Raw genomic sequence first — 20,749 nt, 5'->3', positions numbered from 1 at the left:
TGTAAATACCCTCTCCTCTCCTAGTCCCTCTGCCTGCTACTGTCCGTCAGACTGCCTCCTGCATCTCTTTATTCTGTTACATTAAATCAAAGGTATCCTGTAATCCAACCTTCTGCTCTGTAACTTCTTCCAGTTGATAAAATAACAAGAAAATGGGGATTCTGAAGTGAGAGCAAATGATTATCACCTTTTATGTTTAACTGAATTTGTAAATAAGCTCCGGCAGCAATCGCTGCTCCTCCTGCTCTCGTAGCACTGGGATTCTTATCTCCATAGGTGGAACTTGGCTGCTCTTCTCTCTTCTGGCTGCCAATACGCTTTCAGGCCTGACCTTTTCCAGCATTCCTCCTCCTCCCCCTTTCCTTTCCCTCTTGCTCCTGCTCTTACCACTCTTGCAGTGGTTACTCTCAAAGCAATCAATCAATCAATCAATGGTATTTACTGAGTGCTTACTATGTGCGAAACATTGTACTAAGTGATTGGGAGAGTACAACAGAATTAGCAGACACGGTCCTTGCCCATAACAAGTTTAAGATCATCACCGAACCAATCAGAGCCTGGTGATGATACAGATATTTCCACTCTTTATACATAGTTTTATAAGGGTGTGTACATTTCCACTTTCTATTCGCTTTCCAAAGGTATTCATGACTCTTCATTATTTTAAAGTTAATCAGCGAACTACAGGAGACAGTCATTTTTGAGGCAATGCCTCTTACAAAGAATAGAGTGATAGTTTTCTTATTACCACACCCATAAATAGTCATAGGAAAGTGCTTTCTGTACATTACCAGTATGGCCTGATAGAATGAGCACAGGCTGGGGAGTCAGAGGACCTGGGTTCTAATCCCAGATCCACCACATGTCTGCTGTGTGACCTTGGGCAAGTCACTTGACTTCTCTGTGCCTCAGGTCCCTCATCTATAATATAGGAATTCAATCCTACGCCATCCTACTTAGACTGTGAGCCTCCTATGGCAGGGACTATGTCCAACTGGATTATTTTGTATCGACCCCAGCGCTTAGTTCAGTTTTTGGCACACACTAAGCCCTTAATATCACTGTTATTATTATTACCAAATAGTAGGAGTTGCTAGGGAACGTAATGTTGGAAGGTGTCCATTTTCTGGTTCCTGAGGCTGCCCTGCAGTCAGGATACTGGGGTCAAGTAGTTCTATCAGCTCCACATCCTCCTGTAGCAAAACTTCCTGTTGCAGGATGGTACGAAGTGAATCAAGTCGGAATCCAACATCCTTGATATGGAGGGAATCAAGAAGCAGAATATAAATACAGCAGTCATACAGTTGTATCAGCTCCACATCCTCCTGAAGCAAAACTTCCTGTTGCAGGATGGTACTAAGTGAATCAAGTCAGAATCCAACACCCTTGATATTTAGGGAATCAAGAAGCAGGGCATAATTCAGTGTTCATACCTACAGTATTTTGTTCTAAAAGGTTATTCCCTCATTTTATAAAAGAATAGTCACAGAAAATCTCTGATATTTATTTTTGTCCCAAACACCAACATCAGAGAAATACCACTGATAGTAGCTCTTTTGATCATAAGCAAAAACTACATTGAACTGAATAGATGCTAAGGATATTCTTATTCTTGCCTTGTTTTATGCTGTCATCGCCAATCCATAGTGACGCCATGGACACATCTCTCCCAGAACGCCCTGCTCTCCATCTGCAATCGTTCTGGTAGTGTGTCCATAGTTTTCTTGGTAAAAATACAGAAGTGGTTTACCACTGCCTCCTTCCGCACAGTAAACTTGAGTGTCCGCCCTCCACTCTCTCCCATGCTGCTGCTGCCCAGCACAGGTGAATTTTGACTTGTTGTATTCAATCATTTTTATTGAGCGCTTACTGTGTGCAGAGCACTGTACTAAGTGTTTGGAAAGTACAATTCGTCAACAGATAGAGACAATTCCTACCCAACACCGGGCTCACATTCTAGAAGGGGAGAGACGGACAACAAAACAAAACAAGTAGACAGGTATCAATAGCATCAAATCAGAGTTATAGATATATACACATCATTAATAAAATAAATATAATAAATATGTACAAATATACACAAGTGCTGTGGGGTGGGGAAGGGGGTAAAGCAGAGGAACACTTTTCAGTCGCTAGTCACTGCCCAAGCTAGGAATGGAATGGATATTCCTCTGCTTGACTCTCCCTCCTTTAATCGAGACTGGTAGAATACTGGAAACTCTCCAGATGTGACCCTGAGAGGGAGCTAAGGATATTAGGAAGATTCTAATTAACTTAGAAATTAACTGAATTGAACTCTGTTCCTCACTACAACAGGATACTGCCTTTAGATCTTTTAGAATCCTGGGGGAGGCCGCGGCAATTGTATCTGAGGAGTCTTGCCTGATGTAGTGAAGACCAAGCGTCCCTCTATGAATGTCTATTTCTGTCACAATTGCTGGTCTGTTTATTCTAATGCTATTACCTTGGTTTATTTAATTTGTAATTTATTTCATATTCTTAATTTCAATCCCACTGTTCTATGCATCTGCCTTCCTCCACTTACATTACTGAGCCAGGAATGGGGCAGCAACCATGGCTAATTTAGTAATCTTGAATTTATTCTAGTGTTTACCACAGTGCTTTGCATGCACTAAGCACTTAATAAATCCCATTAATACTACTGTTACTAACTGCATGCTGATAAACCTGGTATATTCATATTAGTATCCTACATTTCTAGGGGAACCTTAAGTTTCATAAAAGGCAAACTAAATGTAAATACAAATAAATGATACTCACTACATTTTCTGACTGGGAGACACTACTTATAATAGCATAATTACCAACAAGCTCAATTCAAAAGCTGCACCAGGATCTTGGGAAAATGGTTACAAGCACAAATCAGTGGTCTGTTTAATGCTGCAGGTTTTGCTAATGTGGCACCCCAATCACAATTCTACCTGAAAATTTACTATTTCATTTGTTTGGTTTCAGTAGTAAGAAATGCCTAGAGCAACAAATTTTAAGTATTTTTTTTGAGTGGTAATATTAGAGATTTTAAGGTACATTCAGAATTAGGTAACACAAACTCTGCATTTACTTATCTTTAAAATTGAGGAGTTTTGGAATGAATTACAGACCTTGCTTACTCTCTTACTACAACGCAGCCTGAACACCTCATTCCTCTAATGCCAACCTTCTCACTGTACCTCTCTGGTCTGGAATGCCTTCCCTTTTCATATCTGACAACTTTCTCCACCTTCAATGCCTTATTAGAGGCACATCTCCTCCAAGAGGCCTTCCCTAACTAAGCTCTCATTTCTTTACCCACTCTCTTCTGCGTCACACTGACCTGCTCCCTTTACTCACCACCCACCCCCAAGCTTCAGAGCACTTATATACATACCCGAACTTTATATTAATGTCTGTCTCCTCCCTCTGGACTGTAAGCTTGTTATGGGTAGGGAATGTGTCTGTTATATTGCTTTGTTGTACTCTCTCAAGTGCTAAGTACAAAGTTCTGCATACAGCAAGGGCTCAATAAATGTGATTGATGTGGAAGATCTGCAGTGAAATCTCCCATTTGAAGATGTCACTAAGCACTTAGTGTGTCCATAGTTTTCTTGGTAAAAATACAGAAGTGGTTTACCACTGCCTCCTTCCACGCAGTAAACTTGAGTGTCCGCCCTCCACTCTCTCCCATGCTGCTGCTGCCCAGCACAGGTGAATTTTGACTTGTTGCATTCATTCAATCATTTTTATTTCAACTGGTGAAAATGGCATGCAGGTGGTGATAAAAACCCACAACACCTCAAAGCTCAATGAGTGGACTGAAAAATGGCAGGTGAGCTTCAATGTGAGCAAGTGAAAGGCAATGCACTGGGGGAAAATAACCCAAATAATTCTACTTAATGATGAACTCCGAGATATAGATCTGGGATTCAGAAAAGACACTCTAAAGTCACTGAAGACTGTTCTTTTTAATCATCAGCCAAATGTGTGGTGATAGCCCAAAGGCCAACCAATTGCTGGGCATCAACAGGAAGGGATAGAAAACAAAAGGCATAACTTGACCATTACAAAAAAGGATGGTGTACCCACAGTTGAACTACTGCAGGCAGTTCTGGTGGCCACATCTACAGAAGAATATAACAGAGCTGGAGAAGATTCAGAGAAGGGCCACCATGATGATAAGGAAGAGAGTATTTCATTGTGGGTAGGGGCCATTAATGTCTTTAACTTCTGCTTCATGTTTCCAGGCACCTAGTACATGACTCTGCACACAGTGGGTACTCCACAAGTGCTGCTGAGCAGGATGGAAAAAACGAAATATACCCCCTAAATTAGGACTCTTCAGTTTAGAAAAATGAAGGCTGAGAGGGGACATGATTGAAGTCTACAAAACCACACAAGGTGGGGACAGGATGAACCCAAACTTGATCAGCAAATCCCACAACATGGTGTGTGGGCAGAGGGGCACCACCTATTGTAACTTGAAAGGGAGGTTCAGAAAAAACAAAAGGAAACATTTCTTGGCACACTTTCCCATCAGGCTGAAAATATCAAAAGTTTACAATGGATTGGGTTAGAATCATGGAAAAATGGTCCAAAGTGGGTTAGGAAGATTAGGGATCTTAGATAGTACATCCCTCCCTAACCATTAGTTGGAATGGCAAAGAGAACTAATAATAAAGCTCCTTTGAGCATCCAGTTGCCATAGTTGGACTGGATGGGATATTGGCCTGTTTCAGTAACATTGTACTTTGCAACCTTAATGCATCTATAAGAAAACCCATATTATATGAAGGAATAAACTCTCAAATTCTACACTAAATCTGGAAGCAAATGACTCTTGAAGCAATGATCAAAATAAGAAAATGCAAACAAAACCAAATTTTGTTAAGGTGACCTATTATCCACTGAAACTGATTTCATTTTTAGCATGAGGACAACTTGGGCGGAGAAGTTTTTTCACAATTTTTCACTTAGTTTTGTGATTATATTATAGCATTATATCTATGTTCCCCTGCTTGTTTCCAAGAAGGGGCAAGGAGGACAAGCTGGATAACAGAGAAGCCGCGTGGCTCAGTGGAAAGAGCACGGGCTTGGGAGTCAGAGGTCATGGGTTCAAATTCAGGCTCCGCCACTTGTCAGCTGAGTGACTGTGGGCAAGTCACTTAACTTCTCTGTGTCTCAGTTACCTCATCTGTAAAATGGGGATTAAGACTGTGAGCCTCACGTGGGACAACCTGATTACCCTGTATCTACCCCAGCGCTTAGAACAGTGCTCTGCACATAGTAAGCACTTAACAAATGCCAACATTATTATTATAACAATGTGGGAGGTAACAGAAGGAAGAGGGGGGTGAAGGGTGCAAGAGGAGAAAAATGGGGAGTGAGGTGAGGGAAGAGGAAAAGGGGAGGGAGAACTATGCTTAATAAGTACTGCTAGATTCTGGGAAGATAAATAATAACAATGTTGGTATTTCTTAAGCGCTTACTATGTGCAGAGCACTGTTCTAAACACTGGGGTAGATACAGGGTAATTAGATTGTCCCACGTGAGGCTCACAGTCTTTATCCCCATTTTACAGATGAGGTAACTGAGGCACAGAAAAGTTAAGTGACTTGCCCACAGTCACACAGCTGCCAAGTGGCAGAGCCGGGATTTGAACCCATGGCTTTTGACTCCCAAGCCCAGTCTCTTCCCACTGAGCCACGCTGCTTGTCACTAGCCAGTTTGAATCTTGTCGGAGATTTAGTTAGATCTCTCGAACATCTAAAGTCAGGCTGGCTCAGCTGCTCCCACTGTCATCCTATTTTTTTCACTAGCATTCCTGCCTTGGCCGTGTCCCAGTGTTCTGGTGGCCCATGGCCAGAGAAAGCACAACTTCTGCCATCTGGGGTTACTCCCGCCTCCAAAGCCACTCTTGGGACTTGTCCGCTTAGGAGATCATTTGATAAAACACTTTAGTCGACTAGATCACCCCTTGGATTGCTTAATCAGTTTTCAAGAATGCTAAACAAGCACCAAAGAGCTATTAAAACTATAAATTCTATCAGTCCTTAAAACCAATCCTGACTCCTTACAATTGCTCTGTGAACAACTTGGGACTTAGGTGTTAGTGGAAGTCTTAGAGAGTAGGTTCTGTGTGGAGATGACAATATTATTTTGTTCTCCAGTATCTGAAAAAAATTATTTTAATTCTCAGAGTTGAAAACCTGTACTGAAGGATTGTAATGTCTCAGTTATGTGTACAATTACAAGTAATTAACTTAGTTGCAGAGTTCACTAGAATTTCTCACTAGGATGTCAAACTATTAACTGTCGATCAATTATCTTGAATTAGAAGGAATTAAAAAGACCACGAACTTTTTCTGATGAGATGGAAGTCTTGGAAAAGACAGCAAGGTGAGCATATGTCAAAAAATAAAGGATACAAACCAAGAAAACTTACCAGCTTGTGCAGTAAATCATCTTTCTTATTGAATGGTGAAAGGGAGATCCAATTTTTGGCAATTTCAGCCACTTTTAAGAGGCTGCTTTGCTGTAAGGAAAGACACTTCATTTTTAAACGATATTAACAGCCCCTCACAAAATTCAACATTTTGTCATGTATTCTTTGGTGCCCACAAAGGAATACATAGATGAGGACATGGCATGCTATGATATCTAGAACTCTGTTGGTGATCCATGAATAGTTATAATTATTACTAATATCATCAACAACAATCTCATAAAATGGGGTGCTTCGATTTCAATGGTTGCTTTATCATGCAAGACCTAGCAGACAGAGCAACTATGTTCCTACTTGGGATATTTTCTGCCTAGCAGTAGAAGCAAAAGTGTTTATTGATTGCTTACAGTGTGCAGAGCACTGTGCTTAGCACAGGTAAAGACAAACAGGTGGGAATTAGAAGAGTCCCTGTCCCTCAGGGAGCTAACAACGTAGGGCAGTGATTTTCAACTTCTTTTTGGGGGTACTACTGAGGTGGCATATGGACCTCCATAACAGAATGGATAAAAACAGCAATATTTGCTATGACTTAACTGCATAGTTGCTGGCCACGTCATAATTTGGTTCGGATCAGACTTTCCCTTCCTCCCTTCCCTGCCCCCCACCAATCATTTAGGGTCATTTGGAATATTCTTAGAGGGATTGGCTTTTGGCCAATAGGATGAAAAGCACTGGAGCTGAGAACTAGTGAAAGAGGCTTTTTGTTTTGTAGTTTGTGGAGAATGGTCCTGCAAGCCTGACTCCTGTCCACCAAAGGGATCTATATGTAATAATAATGTGCGTTTGTGTTTGCTCTCTCTCTCTCTCTTCCCCCCGCCCCCACCATCATGTTCACTCATTCATATTCTTCTCTTTTCTCTCTCTCCACTCCCCCCACCCCATCTCCCCCACCTCTCTCCACTCCTTGTGCTTGAAGGAGTGACTGTTGGGGTTGGGAGGAAGCAAGTCTCTACTCTCCAACAGTACAGGCACTGGGATTGTGCTGGAAGTGTAAGACAAGGTTGTGGGAATGCAGGGTACAAATGAGGAAACTGTGGGGAGAATTGCTAAGAAGTATTCAGGGAGAAAGAGGAGAGAAGGAGGAGAAGCAAGAGAAGCAAAGGTGGAAACTGGAGGGAAGGCAAGGAAACACTGAAGAGTGGAAGAGATACGAGTTTTGACTCTTCGGTTTCAGGAAGGGAATGATGAGTAAGAAGGATTAAGAGGAAAAGATAAGCCAACATGGTGCTGGGCATGTTCTTCCCACAACGCTCTTCTGTCTGGATTTAATTTAATATGGTATTAGTAGGCAACTTTATGGCACACAGGTGGTGGACAGGAGGTGACTACTACCATATATGTTCTTCAAGAACGCAATCCTCACATGACAAGAGAACTGACCTCTTGTCAAAGGTAAGGCTCAGCTGCCCTGAAAACAACTACTTCATTTTTACAACCCTTCTAAACAGTGTAAGATGTTTAGTATGAGAACATGCAATTTGAGAAGAATTCTACATTTTTTCTGGTCCCTAACAAAATCTCGTCTCCTGACTGAAGCATTTCTGGATTAACCCCATGGCTGCCCTGGTCACACCATTAAGTTACACAGTGATTTTACATGAATTCTATAGCCTTCTTTGTATACTCTCTTATTTATACCTATGTTTTTATGCTAGCTTCTGTCTCTCATTAAGATATAAGCCCAAATATATCGTTTTTTCTTTTGTAAAATTCCCTTTGTGCCTACTCTGAGTTCTTGGTACCAAGAAGGCCATCAGTGATGGTATGAAGACAAAATCGATGATAAAAAAGACTCACGTTTGATGACTTCTGGGCATCCTGCTCTTGTTGCTCTTCTTGTGATGAGCATCGTTCTGCTTTCCGTGACAAAGAAGAGCATATTTCAAAATCAGAATGACCCAAATCCTGCAAGTACTGATAAAGTGGGGAATTCTGAAAGAGATCAAAAAGTGGGAGGAAAACTTGATAAGCTTCTCTAATATTTTCTACATATTTTCCAGAGCCGCAGTACGGCCTACTTAGAAGAGCACAGGCCTGTGAATCTGAGGATCTGGATTCTAATCCTGGATCTGCCACTTGTCTACTGGGTGACCTTGGGCAAGTCACTTAACTTCTCTGTGCCTGCTGTACAAAGCAGCTTGGTAAAAGTTTATATAATATTTAATAAAGTCAGCAAAAAATACAGCAGATTGAAGAAAAATGATACAAACAAAAAATGCAATTTCTGAACAGGATAGTTACTGGATAAAAGCAACTGCAGAATTATACCACCATTCTTGACAAACTAGCAGCAAACCAATCCCCAAGGAGAGAAGAAAGTTCTTTGTTTTCCTCTCTCACTCTCAGTCACTGAAAAAGCCTACAAGCTCACTGTGGTAAGGAAGTGTGTCTACCAATTCTGTTACACTGTACTCTCCCAAGCACTTAGTACAGTACTCAGCACATAGTAAGTGCTCAAATCTGACTTACTGATAAACCATTTCAATTTATCCATTATTCCCTAACCACAGGAACAAGGGAGTGTAAATATAGGTATAGTTAAGTCTTAAATCTTATAAAATTTGACATCATCTCTTTCATATCAATTCTACTTAATCGTATATGATTCCTATTCAAAGGGTATTCTTCTGAATGACAAACTAACATTAGGTATTTTGCCTATTACACATGTGAATAAGAAGAGCCAAAAGAGGAATTTGATATTAGGATTTCAGTTTAAGTTTCCTTCTACAGTAAGGCAATATCTGTCAACCCATTTTCAAGCTCCTAAATTAATTTTAAATTTATAGGCTGACATCAGAATAGGCCATTATGTTTGACTTCTACAAACCCCAAGAGAGTCATCTGTCAAACATGTGAACATGTTCAACCAAGCGCAGTAGCGACATTTCACCACCTCACCAGCCCGCTACCGCAGTCTACTGTACTTCTCCAGCTCCGGCCAAAAAGAAGTCTAAGCAGTGTCAGAAATGTTTTTCCACTATGTTAGCAGAGCTGCCATATCAGGGGCTCAAAGGCCAGTTCATTTGGGTTTGCTTCAAGCCTGCAGGTGGACATAAGGACCAAGCTCCACTAATGGCCATGGAACATCCAGATTTCAAAGAGGCTGGACCAGTTCTTTGGCAGGATGATCTGGAATGGGTCTTTATTATTCATTTCTGCTCCAAAACAGAATTAATTAATGAATCGATGGTATTTATTGAGCACTTACTGTATACAAAGCAGTGCTCTAAGCCCCTGAGTACAATCCAACAGAGTTGATAGACACAGTCGCTGTCCACAACCGTAGGTCACCAAGTACTTCCCAAATGCTATGAAGGGATGGCAAAGAAGTAGAAGGGGGAGAAGTAGGGAGAGAGGAGAGAGAGAAATAATAAAATAAAATGCCTGGCTGTCCCCATTCTTAGAATTTGTTAGACTGCACTGCAAAATTCTCTGTTTTTGGAGAGAGCTCTGTGCTCCCAAAACATCCAATCTTCTGGAAAGTCAGAACTGCAGAGAAGGGAAGTTACTAACCACACTTCCAGGAAGCAAAGGGACCGACTCACGTCCCCAGAGTTCTCTAAGAAAGGTGGGGTGGACACAAAATATTTCTCTTCTCTCCTCAGTCAACCAACCGCTCAATCGTTAGTATTTACTCTGAGCAAATTTAAATTTGTTGTTTAAACAAATTTAAAGACATGTACATGAATACCAAGGGCAGAGAGTGAGTATCCAAGTGCTCTGATGGTGTGGAAATGTTGAAATGGCAGTAGGTGAGGAAAGAGGGATGATGAAGTGGGCGTCGGCAATGTATTTTAGGACTTACTGGTTTAAATCTTCATTTACAAAGTTAATGTTCCACTTGAATTTCTTTTTTTGAACTTTTCTATTGTATTGCCAATTAAAATATTATTGTTAGCGGATAGGTTTAATCAGAGTTTTATAATTCCTCAAAGGACTCCAGTTGAGTTCCCTTTTGGATTCTGGCCAGATTTCACATCACCTTTATTGTTTTTGAATGCCTGGATTGGCAAAGAGCTCCCTTTAGCTTCCCTTTCTAGAAATTACCAAAGTGGCACCTTATCTCACAAAATCAGTCTAATAGAGTTTAAAATTGAGAAGCAGCTTGGCTTGGTGGATAGACCATGGGCCTGGCAGTCAAAATGACCTGGGCTGTAATCCCAGCTCCACCATTTGCCTGCTGTGTGACCTTGGGCAAGTCACTTAATTTATCCTTGCCTCAGTTCCCTCAGTTGTAAAATGAGGCACATTATCATTATTCCCAAAATGAAGTTTACAGATTAGCTGTAGTCAGGGGCACCCAAAGTGGAGTGTAGGCAACACATCTGAGTCAACAAACTTCATAGAGCATCTTGCAGTGGAGGGGTTATTTACATAGCACCAGTTCTGTCCTTAAAATCGTGCTCTGGGCTGACCACAGAGAGTTTTGCCCACCCTAGGCAACATCCTCCCACAAATCCCCCCTGCAGGACCTCAGGCAGAGCAGGGAGGGTGAGGGTGACACAGGTGCACAATGGTTTCTCTCCTCCCACCCTCCGTGGCCCCCACAATCCCATGGAGCAGCAGCTCTTTAGAGGACACAGACATGGAACCCGAGAAGACTGTCTTAACTGACTCTACTCTAGGGACAACCCTAACTGGGGCTTTCAAAATGTTTGTGCTCTCCCATACCAAAGTGGGTCCAAAGTGCCACAGAGGCTTTCATTAGTTCTGTGAAGTATCATTCTTGTCTCTAAGTACTTGGTCTACAACCAAATCAGAAACATTCTCTCCAGTAATGACTTTGTCATTCACCACCTTAAATTTAGCAATGAGCTGTCCAATGAACTCATTAAAATGGCCAGGTTCCAAATAAATCTGAAGCATAAGCTGGAATTCCCTCATTATGCCAACTCTTCCATTATTCACTACCTGAAACCACCACCAGGTTTCTTAAGTAATTCAGGAGAAATGCCAATTTCAAGGTAATTTCATCTGAAATCTTTGAGTAGACAACTAAGTCATCTACAGAAACTCTGGATTAAGCCAGTGACTCAATTTGGGGAGTCCATTCTGCACTATAATTACTCATGGAACATTTGGAACATCCTTCTTTAACTGTAAGAAGGGTCTCATTAAAGTTTTATGCTGGCACAGGAGAGTGGATATCCTGTTTTCTGGTAAGACTGCTCATTTCCCTTGTACTAAAGGAAGCTATTTCATTAAAGTAGGAGTCTAATAAATTCTTGATTAGAAGTGGGTTTTTCTATCAGAAGAAACCATGTGGATAATGTCCCGCTAAGTTTCTTAATTATCTTGCTTTCATGAATGATGGCTATCAATTAAAAAAAAAAGACTTGAAATTTTAGTGAGGTCTTTAAGAAAATCTTTCTCGAAAATCCCCAGAAATAAATCAACAAAGTATTAAAGGGTAAAAAGGGCAAATTATTTATTTGATCAGGGTTAACCCAACTATGCTTGTAGAAGAGTCCAATATATACAGCTTCCAATTGCCTTTTTTTCTTTAAGTAACATCACTGTTCAACCAGGCCAAGTATGCTCAGCACTAACTCAATAATAATAATTATAATAACTGTGATATATGTTAAGTGCTTACTATGTGCCAGGCACTGTACTAAATGCTGGGGTGGATACAAGCAAATCAGGTTGGACATAGTCCCTGACCCGCTTGGGGCTCATAGTCTCAATCCCCATTTTACAGATGAGGTAACTGAGGCACAGAGAAGTGAAGTGACTTGATCAAGGCCACACAGCAGTCAAGTGGCAGAACTGGGATTAGAGCAGGTAGGGAGAGCAGCATGGCACAGTGGATAGATCACAGGCCTGGGAGTCAGAAGGACCTGGGTTCCAATTCTGGCTCTTGTGATTGTTACTATTATATACACTAATAAGATAAGTGAAGAAAGGTATCACAAACAAAAGTCACTTTTTTTGGTCTCCTCCTAGTAATCTAATAATATCCTGCTATTCTCCCAAATCTCAAATATGTTGCCCATTTATCTTTTCATTCTTGTTCTATGGCCTGAATTAATGAGGACCGCATAAACTTGTTTGATTTTGCATCTCTTCCTGCCTCTAGGACATTGTTACATGAACGTCCCACTGGCACTATAAGCTCACTGTGAGCAGGGATTGTGTCTGCTTATTGTTAAATTGTACTCTGCCAAGTGCTTAGTACAGTGCTCTGCACACAGTAAACACTCAATAAATATGACTGAATGAATGACACTTCAAACTCACTATGTTCAAAACTGAACTCATCTTCTCTCCCAAATGCTCTCTTTCCTCTAACTTTCCCATTCAGTCAATAACCCTTCCATCTCTTCCACATCTCTTGGGCCTGTAATCTTGGTATCATCCTTTTCTGTTCCTTCTCTTTCAACTTGACATCCAATGTGTTGCCAAATACCCTCCTCAACATTTCCAGAATCTGCCCCTTTTTTTTCCATCCAAAAAGCCACCTGGCTGATCCAAGCACTTATGTCTTGCCTTAACGACAGCAACAGCCTCCTTGCTCATTTTCCTGACTCCTGGTTTTCTCCTCACCTATCAATACTTCACTCTGCCTGGCTCACTGCCTTCTCTACACTTCTCTCTGAAGCTCAAAAAAATCTCCGATGGTAACCCATTCCACCTGGCATCAAGCAGAATTTTCCAACAACTGGCTTAGGGGACACCCGATAAGCTTGCTATCCCCTATACGTACTCTCTCCAGTTCATGCTCTTTGTTCCCCTCAAGCTTACCTAGTTACTATGCCTTGTTCTCATCTCTCCCTTTGCCTGGATCTCTCCCCAGCTTCATATCTGGCAGGCTATAACTCTAACCATCAGTTCCATCCTTGAAAACCTCCAATGAAAACCTACTGCTCTCCATAAGCTTCAGTTCGTTTTCCTTTATGGGTTTTTAAGAGAGAAAAAGTGGGCAGAGATGGTGCAAAAGAGAAGAAAATATAAGAGTGACAGGTAGAGACAGAAAGACGAATTTGAAAATGAAAGAAAGGAAACTATGTAAAAATCTGCGGCAAACATCCCCCAGGGTGAAGAGAAACATCATAGGCTGACAGAGGGCATATGGAAGAGGGACATGCAAAGTCAGAGAGGCTGAAGGCAACATCAATATCCCAAAAAACCTGAAGAATTTCATATGGAAGAGCCACACTGTACAATAGAAGATTCATTTTCTTTGGTCAACATTATACTAGTAGAACACTAGAGTGTTGAGGTAGGATGTGGCTTCCTCCCTGTCCGTCTTCTATGCTACCTCTTCCATGAGGGATTTTTGGAGGAGTTGAGGGAAGTGAGGAGTCATTTCCATCTCCTGCCCTTGGGCACTCAGTCTTTCAAAAGTTTCTACCTCTGGCACAGAAACTACTGCTGGCAACTCTGGAATTACCACACCTGGGGCAATCTGTCTCAAGGAAAGGGTAGACTCGGCCCACTGCCATATTTTTCCACCCAAAAGTCCTCCCTGACAATCATAGTGCCTGCTCCAACTGGAATTCCATGCTAGCACTAGAGCATTATTCAGGGCACTGAAGCAATAATTCATTTAGGAGAGCCAGTCACCAGAAAAGGGTAATGTTGAAAAACCAACCAACCTTCTGGAGATGACTAAAGTGAGAATTAAAGTTCTAAAATTACCAGGAAATCAATCGTTCCTGATGATCAAAAGCAAAATCCCAAAGTTTAAACAGTCTGGTAGGCTATTTATTTATTACAGTTCTTTCTGTAAAAATAACTTCAAGACAAAGAAGTTCATTCTTTTTTGCAGAACAGGTGGTTTTTTTTCTGTTTTTATAGGCACGATGGAAGCAAAGGAAAGACCACTGCTCAAATAATTCATTTTGCATCTGGACCTCATACATTTTCTTACCTGTTTGCTCTAAAGAGTTTAAAATAGTCTACCATAATATTATAGCTTTTGATTCCCTGACTTATGAAGATATAAAATATCATCAGCGTTCAGGGTTCCAAGTTGTAAAAATTACCACTAGATATGAGCATCTATATGTGCATGATGGTATTTAGGCACTGCACAGAAAATAACAGCATTTCTTGACTTCAAGGAGCTTTCATGCAGAGTAAAACCTAAGCTTTTAAGAAATCAGTTTCAGAGAGATGCCCAAGCTGAAAAATGTTCAGTATAAGTACACATTAATACCATTAATCTCCCTTATAGCACTTAGGTACACATCTTGAAACTCTGCTGCTTTCCCACTGAGGCTCAGGCTAGACTAGGCCAGAAGAAGACATTCCCAGTTCGGGGCTGGACCACCTGTTCCCTGCTGAGGCCAGGACTGGCCAGGGATCAGCACACCCATTCTCAGACCGAGTCTGAGGATGGGAGAGCACTGCAACTGAGACGACTTGTCTCAGCTCCAGCCTTTGCCAGCTCCCTTCCTACAGTGAAGTATGTGGTGAGGAGCCTTAAAAGCTGTAGGGTGAAGATAATGCCTTTCTCACTCCCAATATTTGTTGGGTCGATGGCTCCCGTTAGTTCGTTGATCTACTATTTCCTGCAATGGTGAAAACCTCCTAAGCCTTATTTCTTTCAGTTCAATAGTAGCCTAAAGAAACTGCCAGAAAAAATGATGTTCATTCATATTATTAAATCATTTGCTATGAAATAGGATAGTTCAGAAAAGATGGCCACTGTTCCAACTTTTGGAACATGGAATTTTACTTTAGCTTTGAAATTTTTTGGGGGGGTAAAACATAAAAGCTAGTCAAAATTTATTTAAATTTGTGGAAAAGTATTTAGAGGTTGAGGCTACTAATTCTCCACAATGAATTGCTTTTGGCCATTAGTACTCTCTTTTCTCGATAATTTTACCCCTTACCATATATTTATGTTTACAAATATTCACTGACTTCCTAAATTTAACTGATGAATGTTTCAAATTAGGTCAGACTTTCCTAACAGACAGGTGGGCAAAGTACAAGTGAAATGTAAAACATGTTCAAATACCATTACCCTAAGGTATTTATATGAATGAAAAAGTAGGTCAGTATATAGTAGCAAGATTTTATGCCCACTAAGCAAGGACTGAGTTCTGCATGAAGCCATATGTCTACTCTTGGCAAAAATTTATTAAGAATCAATGCACTATATAATCCTTGGGTCCAAAATCTTCTCTGCTGATGGCAGAGCCCCAGAGGTAGAATTGGGACTAGAACCCAGGTCTGGCAATTCCCAGAGCTAGCATTCTTTCCACTGGATCGATACAGCTACAACACCAATATAATCACAGTACTTTTCATCAATGACAGATTAACAGTTTTGATTTAAACAAAAAGGTTACAACTTCATTAAACTTCACTAAAATAAAGCAAGATACATTTTTTCCCCAAAGAATGGTTAAATTTTAGAGCTCTTGAAAAAAATCCCTCTATTCTGCATTAATGGTTATTTAAGAAGACTAGAGTACACTTCCTTTTAAAGAATGTAAACTGATTTTCTTCGAATACCTCCCCTTATTGAAATAACTATCGAATCAAACAGAAGGGCTCTAGAAGAAATTCTGGTCAATCCTCTTTCCATGAAGATTGTTTTTAGCTAGCAGTTAATTAATCATCGATTATCAGTCAACCAACCCTATTTTCAAAGACCCCAGATTAAGAGATTCCATAACCTACCTTCCAAATCTCACTATTATGAGATTTCTCTAGTCTTCCTAATGGGCACAAGAAACTCATTTCCTGTTTTTCCTCATTTTCCACCCAAACCCTGTCCTCCTCCTGACTTTCCCCCAACACTGTGGACAGCACCGCTTTCCTCCCTGTCTCACTACTCTCGACTCATCACTCTCATTCAAGCTACACGTTCAACGTCACCAAATCCTGTCAGTTCTACCTTCACAATATCACTAAAATCTGCTCTTTCCTCCCCCAACTGCTATCACATTGAGCCAAGCACTTACCCTAACCCACTCCGACTACTGCAACAGCCTCCTTGCTAACCGCACTGTCTCCTGTCTCTCCCCACTCCAGTCCACACTTCACCCTGCTACTCAGGTCATTTTTCTAAAATAGGTTCAGTCCATAATTCCCACTCCTCAAGAACTCCAAGGGATCCCCACCCACCTCCACATCAAACAGAAACTCTTTATACCAGCGGTTTTCAATTACCTTGCCCTCTCCTATCTTACTTCACTGACTTTTTACTACAAACTAGTTCGCTCACTTTGCTCCTCAGATGCCAACCTACTCGCTATTCCTCGTTCTTGTCTATCTCCCTACCGACCTCTCGCCCACTTCATGCCTCTAGCTTGGAATCTCCTCGCCCTTCATGTCCAACAGTCCACCTCTCCCCGCACCTTCAAAGCCTTATTAAGGTCACATCTCCTCCAAGAAGCCTCCCCTGACTAAGCCCTCATTTCCCTTACTCCCACTCCTTTCTGTGTCACCTATGCACTTAGATTTGTCCCCCTTAAGGATGTGATAGTCCCTCCATCCTCATTCCCACAGCACTTATTTACCTACCCACATTTTATATTAATGTTCATCTCCCCCTGCAGATTGTAGGCACCTGGTGCGCAGGGAGCAGGTCTACCAACTCTGTACGCTCCCAAGCACGTAGTACAGTGTTCCGAACACGGTAAATGCTCAATAAAATACCACTGCTTGACTGAATTGGGATTTTGGTGTTCTACATGCTATCTAATCATGGATAAGGATGTCTACAAACTCTTTCACCTTGTTCACCCTCCAGCAAGAGCACACTGCTCTGCAGATAGTAAGCACTCAATAAATGCCATCTATTGATATTCATTAGGTCACTTTAAACTAATTGCTTTAATTTATTCATTTGAGTACAAGTTGAAATGTAACCTCTGATGAGAACGCGTCAAATTGGAAAAAGGTGGAATCTTATTTTTGCTAATTTTATTAATGAGAAATATACTAAATACATTTAGGAAAGTTTAATAGGCAAATGTCAATAGAAATAGACATTACGAATACAAAATAAACACATGAGTATGTTTAACTCGTATGCAGTTTTAAAATATTTTTTCATTTTAAGTGCTTACTATGTGCCAAGCCCTGTTTTAAATCCTGGGGGTAGATAGAAGCTAATCAGGTTGGACGCAGTCCCCTTCACATATGGGGCTCCCGTTTTAGAGTCAAGGCACCAGAGGCATAGGGAAGTGACACGCCCAAGGTCACAGAGCCGACAAGTGGCAGAGCTGGGATTAGAACCCAGGTCCTAATAATGTTGGTATTTGTTAAGCGCTTACTATGTGCAGAGCACTGTTCTAAGCGCTGGGGTAGATACAGGGTCATCAGGTTGTCAGATTACAGACCCATTTTACAGATGAGGTAACTGAGGCACAGAGAAGTGAAGTGACCTGCCCACAGTCACCCAGCTGAGAAGTGGCAGAGCCGGAATTCGAACCCATGACTGCTGACTCCCAAGCCCGGGCTCTTTCCACTGAACCACGCTGCTTCCCTAATCCCTAATCCCCAGCCTGTGCTCTTTCCCCCCTAGGCCACGCTGGTTCTCTACGGTCTGCAGAATATCCTATTCCCATCAAAATGTTGAGAGATATGAACTAGATTCACTAATCAATGTAAATTCCATCATCTAGGGGTAGCCTTGATATGGTTCAAAATCCACACCTGCGGAGGCTTTTGGCCCCTACTGACTGAACTGGCAACATACACACAATCTGGCAAAGAGGGTACTGAGCGCTTCCTAAGTGCGGAGCACTGCGCTAAGCACTTGGGAGAGTGCGCCTTCGCAGCCCAGGCTCGCCCCCGCCCCTGGGACCCCGAAGAGGGGCTCAGGGCCCAAGTCTCGACCTCCCCCCATCCCCCCGACAGCCGGCGGGGGAGGAGGACTCCAGGGGTCAGGGGTCAGGGGCCAGAGGACAGCCCAGGCCCCCCGCCCAGGAGGGGCAGACCCCTTAGGCCCGCCGGGGCCGGGGCCGGGGCCTGCAGGCTCCAGCCTCTGCCGCTTCGAAGAGGCCCAGAAACGGGAGAGGCGACAGTCCCGGGCCGGGGGAGGAAGGGAGGGAGGCAGGGAACGGAGGGGAGGGAGGAGGGAGGAGGGAAGGAGAAAGAGTGGGAGGGAGGGGGGAAGGAGAAAGAGTGGGAGGGAGGGAGGAAGGAGAAAGGGTGGGAGGGAGGGAGGAAGGAGAAAGGGTGGGAGGGAGGGTGGGAGGGAAGGAGGGTAGGAAGGAAAGAGGGTGGGAGGGAAGGAAGGAAAGAGGGTGGGAGGGAAGAGAGGGAAGAAAGGAAGAAGGGAGGGAGGGAAGGAGGAAGGGAGGGAGGGAAGAAGGAAGGGAGGAAGGGAAGGAGGGAGGAAGGAGGGAGGGAGGGAGGATGGGAAGGAGGGTGGGAGGTTAGGAAGGAAGGAAGAAGGGAGGGTGGGAAGGAAGAAGGGAGGGTGGGAGGGTGGGAAGAAGGGAGGGTGGGAAGGAAGGAGGGTGGGTGGGTAGGAGGGTTGGGAAGGAAGGAGGGAGGGAGGGAGGGAGGGAGGGAGGGAAGGAAGGAAGGAAGGAAGGAAGGAAGGAAGGAAGGAAGGAAGGAAGGAAGGAAGGAAGGAAGGAAGGAAGGAAGGTGGGTAGGAGGGTGGGTGGGTAGGAGGGTGGGTGGGAAGGAAGAAGGGAGGATGGGAAGGAAGAAGGGAGGGTGGGAGGGTGGGAAAGAAGGAAAAAGGGAGGGAGGAGGGTGGGAAGGAGGGAAGGAGGAAAGGAGGGTGGGAAGGAAGGAGGGAAAGAGGACGTAAAGCCCGGCGCCTCCCACTCCCACCTGCCAGGCAGCCCCGCAGCTGAGAGCGGGCAGAAAGGAAGGCGCGTGGCCCTCCCCCCCCCCCTCCCTCCCCGCTCGAAACAAAAGACCAAACGCCCCCGAAGATCCCGGCCTTCTCCTCGGCGCTCTCATCCCCCACCTCCAAAACCACTTCTTCGTCAAACTCCGGTGTCATCCTTCTCCGCCATGCCACCCCGCCCGGCACCATGGGAAATGCAGTCCGGCCGCCGCCGGCCGGAAGGGGACTACAACTCCCGGCCTGCCCCGCCGCCGACGCCGACGCCGACGCCGCCGCCTCGCCCGCCCTTCCGCCCGGCCCAGGGGCCGGCGCTCCCATTGGAGGGCGGCGGCACGTGGGGCCGGCGCGGCCCCGCGGGGCTCGGGAGCGCGCGTGTGGCGCGGCCGCGCGGCCGGCAGGGGGCGCGGTGATGGCCGTGAGCGTCCGGGCGGAGGAGCTCCCGGAGGCGGCCGCGGCGGCATGGGGCAGCGCGGGGCTCCGGCCGCCACTCCGCACCCGTAGGAAGCGGCTTTTTAAAGAAAATATGGATTAAAGCGCGGCGACGGCGCGGGGAAAAAGGCGCAGGGGAGGCCAGGAATCATGAATTCTCCTGCCGGTAAGTGGCCGGGGGCCGAGGAGAGTTTCAGGTGGGAGTTGCTCCCGAAGGAGCTACCTGAAGGCGCGAGGGAGGGAAGGCCGGTCCTGCCGCACGTGCAAAGGCAGTGAGTTGGACGAGGGAGGATCCGCCCAAGGCACCGGGGAGGGGGGGAGGGGGGGGAGGGGGGGGAGGGGGGGGAGGGGGTCCCTCCGTCTCCATCCCCTCCCAAGAAATATGTACGAATGAATGATGGTCCCTATCCGGTGCCCAGTTGCACTTTCCAAGCGCTTAGTATAGTGCTCTGCACACCCTAAGCGCTCAATACATCTGTAGGAATGAATGTTGGTCCCTAGCTGGTGCCCAGTTGCACTTTCCAAGCGCTTAGTACAGTGCTCTGCACACCCTAAGCGCTCAATACATCTGTAGGAATGAATGATGGTCCCTCTCTGGTGCCCAGTTGCACTTTCCAAGCGCTTAGTACAGTGCTCTGCACACCCTAAGCGCTCAATACATCTGTAGGAATGAATGATGGTCCCTCTCTGGTGCCCAGTTGCACTTTCCAAGCGCTTAGTACAGTGCTCTGCACACCCTAAGCTCTCAATAAATGAGATTGAATGAATGATGGTCCCTAGCTGGTGCCCAGTTGCACTTTCCAAGCGCTTAGTACAGTGCTCTGCACACCTTAAGCGCTCAATACATCTGTAGGAATGAATGCTGGTCCCTCTCTGGTGCCCAGTTGCACTTTCCAAGCGCTTAGTACAGTGCTCTGCACACCGTAAGTACTCAAGAAATGGGATTGAATGAATGATGGTCCCTAGCTGGTGCCCAGTTGCACTTTCCAAGCGCTTAGTACAGTGCTCTGCACACCCTAAGCGCTCAATAAATGGGATTGAAGGAA

At 44.0% G+C, this 20,749-nt stretch overlaps 2 protein-coding genes across 5 annotated transcripts in view; one reads left to right on the top strand and one right to left on the bottom strand.

Moving 5' to 3' along the window:
- The window catches only part of VEZT (vezatin, adherens junctions transmembrane protein), a 44,381-nt gene extending 24,909 nt beyond the window's left edge, over positions 1-19,472 (bottom strand). For all 4 annotated transcript variants that reach the window (XR_003764255.2, XR_003764256.2, XM_029078716.2 and 1 more), the window contains exons 1-4: positions 19,395-19,472; positions 8,297-8,431; positions 6,440-6,529; positions 1,078-1,253 (exon numbers count right to left, since the gene is read on the bottom strand). Coding sequence is in view for 2 of the 4 variants with exons in the window: in XM_029078716.2 (XP_028934549.1) it covers positions 1,078-1,253; positions 6,440-6,529; positions 8,297-8,431; positions 19,395-19,463 (470 nt within the window). In the remaining 2 variants the exon portion in view is untranslated. The remainder of the gene's footprint in view (positions 1-1,077; positions 1,254-6,439; positions 6,530-8,296; positions 8,432-19,394) is intronic.
- Positions 19,473-19,708: 236 nt separating this feature from the next.
- Positions 19,709-20,749, top strand: part of FGD6 (FYVE, RhoGEF and PH domain containing 6) — an 81,874-nt gene continuing 80,833 nt past the window's right edge. The window contains exon 1 of the mRNA XM_029079108.2: positions 19,709-19,869. Within this exon, the coding sequence (XP_028934941.1) occupies positions 19,854-19,869 (16 nt within the window). The 5' untranslated portion in view covers positions 19,709-19,853. The remainder of the gene's footprint in view (positions 19,870-20,749) is intronic.

Source organism: Ornithorhynchus anatinus, chromosome 14, assembly GCF_004115215.2.
Source record: "Ornithorhynchus anatinus isolate Pmale09 chromosome 14, mOrnAna1.pri.v4, whole genome shotgun sequence".
NCBI lineage: Eukaryota > Metazoa > Chordata > Mammalia > Monotremata > Ornithorhynchidae > Ornithorhynchus > Ornithorhynchus anatinus.
Note: the sequence above shows the minus strand (reverse complement) of the source record. Positions and strands in the feature narration are given on the sequence as shown.